This window comes from Syzygium oleosum, unplaced genomic scaffold (genome assembly GCF_021117445.2).
Source record: "Syzygium oleosum isolate NSW1041296 unplaced genomic scaffold, Sole_v2.1 Sole_v2.16, whole genome shotgun sequence".
NCBI classification, from domain to species: domain Eukaryota; kingdom Viridiplantae; phylum Streptophyta; class Magnoliopsida; order Myrtales; family Myrtaceae; genus Syzygium; species Syzygium oleosum.
The window spans coordinates 5,682,201-5,689,433 of record NW_026607500.1 but is presented as its reverse complement, the minus strand read 5'-3'; the positions used below and the strand labels follow the sequence as shown (position 1 = coordinate 5,689,433).

The 7,233-nt window shown below is 40.5% G+C and overlaps 1 protein-coding gene across 1 annotated transcript; it reads left to right on the top strand.

Annotated features, from left to right (window-relative positions):
• Nucleotides 1-532: 532 nt before the first annotated feature.
• On the top strand, nt 533-5,328 carry LOC130140109 (aspartyl protease family protein At5g10770-like). Its single transcript, XM_056318644.1, has 3 exons — nt 533-815; nt 3,625-4,038; nt 4,261-5,328. Exons 1-3 carry the CDS (start codon nt 542-544, stop codon nt 5,088-5,090), a joined length of 1,518 nt encoding a protein of 505 aa, XP_056174619.1. The 5' UTR covers nt 533-541; the 3' UTR covers nt 5,091-5,328.
• The last annotated feature ends 1,905 nt before the right edge of the window (nt 5,329-7,233 follow it).

Below are 7,233 nucleotides of genomic sequence, written 5' to 3'. Positions count from 1 at the left end.
TGATATTAACCCTAAATAAAATGTGACCACGTTTCTATATGGTGTCCATTGTGCAAAAGTTGGTATTCTCGCCCAACCACAAGAGCCATGGATCATATCGGATGAAAAAGGAACAAACTGGAGTACTTGACCATGAGATAAAATGTGCAGTTTTGAATCCCGCCCCAAAAAAAAAATTAATATGTCGACTAAAATGTCCAAAAATCCCTTTAAAAAACTAATCAATTTCATGTACATAGAGTAGATAACGAGCTAACGTCTATACACCATTATATAGAGTTTTACCCTGTCCATATTTAAATATATTTAGCTCTTTGTGGATATTTCGCATTAAATAAAGTCGAACTGCGAGAGCCGCGAGATTGGCCGATAAGAACCAATCGAAAGCAGAACTCGCCACCATAGTCTCTACTCCTTCAATTTTAAGGCAACTTTGAGCACGAGAGAAGCGTTAACGGAGGGGACGTGGGACCCTAATTTGAAGGCAACTTAGAAAATCTTGATCTACCAAACGATAACGTCTGCAAAAAGGCAGATAAGAATGGACACACAACAGCAAAAGCATTTCCGTGACTCGTGGAGGCGACTCCATATTACTTGGAGAAAGGGAAGAAGAAGAAGAAGACAGACGACGACGACGACGATGGCGGCTTCACGGCGCTCCTCTTTCCTCATCGAGATCCTGCTCTGCGTCTCTCTCCTTTGCCTTCTGTGCTCAACCGAGAAGGGCTGCATTGTCCATGGAGCTGAGGAGATCAGCCTCGCAGTCAGCTCTCTTTTCCCTTCTCTAGACTGCAAAGCTTCAACTTCCAACGGTCATCTCTCTCTCTCTCTCTCTCTCTAGATTCTTGCATGAATTCGCATGGAGTGTCGTTGAAAGCGCAAACTCAGATTGTCAAGTGGTGATGTGCAAAATTGTCATTTGTGAACTGAAAACCAGAGACTTCTAGTGCAATTTATTTATTTATTTCGTTGCTTAAATTAAGGTTTAATACCACAAAAAAAACCTCAAACCGATACTCCTTTGACAAATTTGCCCCAAACTACTCCAAACCGGTACACATGTGACAAATTTACCTTCCGTTAGTTTCCGTTAAATCTTACAATCAAATTACGGAGTTTGATGACACGTGACAGTTGACGAGCGCACCAGTTTAGAGTTTTACCCTTCTATTTGTCACAAGTTTACCAGTTTGTGATTTTTCGTGCTATTAATCTAATTTAGCGAAGGGTAAATTTGTCGCAGATGTATCAGTTTAAGGTTTTTTACGGTCAAAAAATTAATTTTTGGTAAATTTGTCACAGGTGTACCAGTTTGTGATTTTTTGTGGTCAAAAAATTAGTTTTGGGGTCAATTTATCAGAGGTGTACCAGTTTGAGGTTTTTCATGATATTTACTCTTAAATTAAGCTCTTTCAAAGTCAAAATAGGCTTCAACGTGTAATTGCTTAGACGGTCAGTTATATATCTATTAATGCTTCTAATGTTCAAATCGATATGAATCATTTGTTTAACTTTGGTCTAATTGAATTGAAGAAAGTGTACACGCTCAGCATTTTCAATTCAAATCCCACATAAATACTCTATTAATTTCATATTCTGTTTCAATTACACATATCTAAGACAAATCATCGAATACATTAAACCTGGATAAATGGACTTCGCGAAGAGTCCCACGATGGAGAAAGTACATTTCCCATCACAGTCTCTACTCCTTCAATTTTTTTTTAAATCATCTATTTGCTTTAAAAATTTTATAAAAAAAATTTAATAATCTAGTGTTAAGAAGTATGGTTAGTGCTGGACCACTCATTTAATAGGAACAAAAGGTACATCTCCATGATCAGCTCTTACTAAAGCTCTATTTGTAAATACAGAAAATATGACGTTTCTGGAAAATATTTTTCAAAAAGTTATTTTTCAAGAAAATTATAATATTTTCCGGTGCTCAACTAAGACCTAAAAATTAACTAGAAAATATTTTTCACTGTTCGGTATCCGATTTGATTTTCTATGGAAAATTACCAAAAAAATACAAATTTTAAATTATTTTTAAATTATTTTTTTTTCTCTTTTTTCCCTTTCTTTTTCCATGATTAGTTTATTTTCCATGAAACAAACTCCGAAAAATATGAAAAATGTTTTTTTGAAAATTGTTTTCCGTGAAATGAACGGAGACTAAGTATTAGAAATTATTTTTAACCCGTACTCATAAAATCCTACCACCAATCACCACATATTTTTGTGGTTGTTCTATCGCGTAGATACGTGACATTAAGCCCGTCATTCAAAAAAAAAAAAAAAAAAATAGACACTTCTCCGTTTTGTCTTTCGCTCCGTGTTTTTTTTTTTTTTTTACGGTTAGGTGGTGCTCGGATGTTTTTGCGCACCTCGACTAGTGCACCTCCCAACGGATTTTAAGAGCCCACTTCCCCATGTTGACCTGAATACATTCTGAATTTTACATATGAAATTCTTAACGAAATTTGAATTCAAAATCACAAGGAAATGAGCAAACTCCGTTCTCATCTGAGCCAAAACCTCGGTGGCCTCTCTCTCTCTCGAATTGAACTCGTGCATACAGTATTCTAAAACTCCTTCGAGTGCAGCTTGTCGGCCTCGTATGGAGTGGTGCTACGATAACGGCACCGTTGTTCCCCGTGACTAGAGGTGCCTTTTTGATCACGAGCTGCAATTACAATGGAATAGGCAACCGGAACCTACACAGTTTGGAGACACGAAGCAAACTTTGAATAGAATCTCGATAGAAAATGTCCAGATTTTGGACCATATTTATTTCTTCCAAAAAGAAATCACTTGAATAATTACTGCATCTGAACTTTTTTTATACACTCTGAATAATCACTTGAATGTAGGACTTGATTCTTTTTATAGTGTACTCTTGAAGCATTTCCACCTATTATAGATGCAACGAAAGTCAAATTAGTAACCGCACATGTAATTTTACCTAATTTAATTGGATTGTAGAGAGTTGCCCAGCAAGCGAAAATTTGTACATTACAATGTGTCTCCTACATATTAAGTTATCAGTTTTCTCGTAATTTTATCGGTCTCTTTTGACTTTGATTGAACAATGATAAGCATTACTTGCCTGGAATGTAGTGGTCATCTACCTATATATCTATGAATTTTTACTTTGTCCACGAAAATTAATTAAGATACTAACACATATCCGAGGTTTTATTTTGACAATTGCGTTCGCTTTGTTAAATGATGGATATATTTCTTGCACCATTTCAGATTTGAAAAATATTTTACATTGGGAATGTTGCTAATAAGAATCCTACATTCATTTTGTCTTGCAATAAAGAAACAGAAACCTTCTTTTTTAGATTGAATGTAAAAATATTTTATACGGATGATGTTTCCAATGAGTGCGATTTCTATTAATTTATTTTTATTTTGGTCGATTTATTATTTTTTCTAATTAAAAAACTCCCACTTGGTGGACCCGGGATTAAAGATAGCGACACGGTCTTTAAAAATTACAAGATGTATCATTTTTTTAATAATGGACATTATCCTTTGTCTACACCGATTTTTAAATCTTTGTTAATCGTTCGAAAGCCCTTCATATTAATCAAATTCTCGTTCTTCTTGCAGCGAACTCGACCTTGAAGCTGGTTCACAAGCACGGTCCATGCTCTCCCCTTTTCAACGGCGAACCGGTGAACCACACCCAATTTATGCTCGAAGACATTGCGAGAGCAAAGTGGATTCGATCCAAATTATCCGGCACTAACGCCGCGGACAACCTGAAAGACTCGGCCGTCAGCATCCCGGCCAAGTACGGTCCTGGCGGAGGGAGCTACCTGGTGACAATAGGACTCGGCACGCCGAAGAAGGACCTGACCCTCTTGTTCGACACCGGAAGTGCACTCACGTGGACCCAGTGCGAGCCCTGCATCGTGTCTTGCTATACCCAAACCGAGCCAATCTTTGACCCCTCTCAGTCCTCGTCCTATGCCAATATCTCTTGCTCTTCTCCATCTTGCTCGCAGCTTCCTTCTGGGACTGGTAATTAACTAAACCTCAATTTTAATTCCGGGGTATTCCAATTAAATCTCTATATGTTGAACTAAATAATATTCAAGCACTGAGTTTAGTCTCGACGTTATTTCATAAAGCAATTTTATAGATCAATAAAACGGAGGGTAAATCCTACTAAAATGGACAAAAGACTAGTTAGGCGGTTTTCTTCATCTCGATTGTAATTTCATGTTGCTCCATGGTATGCAGCTCAACGATCTCGCTGCAGCGATTCGACATGCGTTTACGAATCGCGGTATGGTGACCAAGAGTCCTTCACCATCGGCTTCTTTGCAACAGAAACATTGACATTATCACCAACGGATGCAATCTCCGGTTTTGAATTCGGGTGCGGTCAGAACAATGGAGGGCGATTCACGGGATTTGCCGGGTTGTTGGGGCTCGCCCGAGACCGGATTTCACTCTTAGAACAAAGCGAGACCCAATACGGCCGATCATTCTCGTATTGCCTCCCCCCTTCGATAAGCTCCACGGGGCACTTAACCTTCGGCAAGGGCAGCGGGACATCCACCTCGGTCCGCTTCACGCCAATATCAACGGTCTCGCAGAGTTCAATCTTCTACGGTATCGACATAACAGAAATCAGTGTCGGAGGCAAACCGCTCCCTATACCGTCGACCGTGTTCTCAAATGCTGGCACGATCATTGACTCGGGAACCACAATCACACAATTGCCCCCGACCGCATACAGCGCCCTTCGCTCGGCCTTTCGGCAGGCGATGTCAAAGTACAAGATGTCAGCTCCGGCTTCTCACTTCGACACTTGCTACGACTTGAGCGGGTCCACCATGGTCACTGTCCCGGTGATCACATTCTCCTTCAACGGACCGATTGCCGTCGACTTGGACCCCAGCGGTGTGTTGTTTCCCGTGAATCCATCAAAGGTGTGCCTGGCGTTTGCATCGAGCCCCGCCGACTCGGATCTCAGCATCTACGGGAACATACAGCAGAGGTCATTTGAGGTGGTGTATGATGTGGCTGGAGGGCGGATTGGTTTCGGCGCAAAAGGTTGTTCCTAAGCATTGTCCTGGAGCTTCCATGACAAAAGGGCGCAAAGCGATTTGCTTGTTTAGTGTACTTAAATAAATTGCCAGACACTTGAATCAAGGCAAGCAATGTGTATCATTGGGTACTATAAAAACTACGTTTGAACGTTAACGAATTGCTATCTACAGAAGAAGGGGTGGAGATTGATAGATGCATATCCCAGCGAGAATGGGAAGATTATCAAAAAAGTCATAAACCTATTGTACTTTTGCCAATTTAGTCATAAACCTTTTAATTGTGCCTACTGAGTTCTAAACATTTTCATGTTTTGTCAATTGAGTCAATCTGGCCAATTGGTCGGAAATTATTGACGTGGATGTCAGCCATGGCACAGCCGATGCTAACGTTGACATTTTTTAAATAATTTTTTAATAAGTTTTTAAAAAATTTTATAGTTTTTTTCATCTTTTTTTTCCTTCTCTTTACCTTTTTTTTGGGGGTTTGGATTGAGGGTTGGTGATCTGGCCTGGGCGAAGGCTTGGCGACCCTCACTTGCCCTAGTCAAGGGCATCGCGGTCCCCGATGGGTCTAGGCGAGGGCTGCAATGCCCTTGCCCAGAGCCGGCGAGGGTCGTCGGCCGTCACTCAAAAAAAAAAAAGTAAATTAAAGGAAAGGAAAAAAAACCAAAAAATATATAAATCAAAATATCATTAAAATATTATTAAAATGTCCATGTTAGCATCAGTCGTGCCATGTAGGATAGCCAGTGTCCATGTCAGTAATTTCAGATTAAAATTGTCCGGATGGACTCAATTGGTAAAACGTGAAAATATTTAGGACTTGATTGGCAAAATGAAAAGTTTAGCACCGAATTGGCAAAAGTGTAATAGTTTTAGGATTTTTTTGGTAATTTTCCCTAATGAAAATTGCAATTTGTTAACTAAAGAAGGGACAAAGATTTGCTGACAACAGTGATGAAGATCAGTTTTCTAGATTAAATGACATGACGTTGTCCGCTCAAAAATCATCTCTGTCGAATCGTGGATAAGTGATGAATAAACATCACAATTCACAAAACACGACTTGGTGTAGCATGTGGAAATTTTGCAAATCGGGAGTCGCCAACTATAGGCGCCCCAGTTCTTTAGGATCTTCGCAAATTCAAGGTTCGAGTAATCTATAATATGCAATAGGGATATATTCACTAGAAGTCCTAAAACTTATCACGAAAGTGTAATTGAGTCCTAAAACTTGCAAAAAGTGCAATCAAGTCCTAAAACTTGTTAAGTTAGTTCGATCGAGTTCTAAAGTTAACACCGTCAAACTAGGCTAATGGAAAATGCTGACGTGTCTTATTTTATTATTTTTTTTAGACACGTGGCAATGATGTGGCATCAAACAAGCGCCACATCAGAAAAAAAATTAAAAACTATAAATTAAATTAGATAAAAAAATCAAAGTTTAAAAAAAAAAAGGTGAAGAAGCATAGCCGGCGGCTGTGGCCAAGCCCTCGCTGTCACTGGTGGCAGCCGCCATAGCCACCGGGAAGGGCCGGCGGAGGTCACCTGGGCCTTCCTAAAGCCCGGCAACCCTTGAGAAGGCCCAGGCAACCTCCGCCGGCTCCAGCTAGGGCCTACAAGCCTCGACCTGGAAGAGGGTGCGACCCTCGCCCCAGATCAGAGCGAGGGTCACAGGCCCTCATCTGGGGTGGGCGACGCTGGGCGAGGCCTCGCTGGCCCTCGTCGGCCTCTAGCGAGGGTCGGCGACCCTCACTCAGTTTTGGGGCGAGGGTCGCGTCCTCCCCCAAATCGAGGCTTGCAAGCCGTCGCTGGGCTTCGGGAAGGCCTAGGCGACCTCCGTTGGCCCTTCCCGGCGGCTGTGGTGGCGACCATTGGCTACAGCGAGGGCTTGGCCACAGCCACCGTGGGTCTTCTCCTTCTTTTTCTTTTTATTTATTTATTATTATTTAGTTTATTTTTTAAACTTAATTTAAATAAAATGTGAAAATTAAAATAAGCCACATCAGCGCCGCGTTAGCGTTTTCCATTAGTAAGTTTAACGGTGTTAACTTTATGATTCAATTTGACAAGTTTTAGGATTTCATTGCACTTTTTGCAAGTTTTAGAACTCAATTGCACTTTCGTGATAAGTTTTAGGACTTCTAGTGAACATATC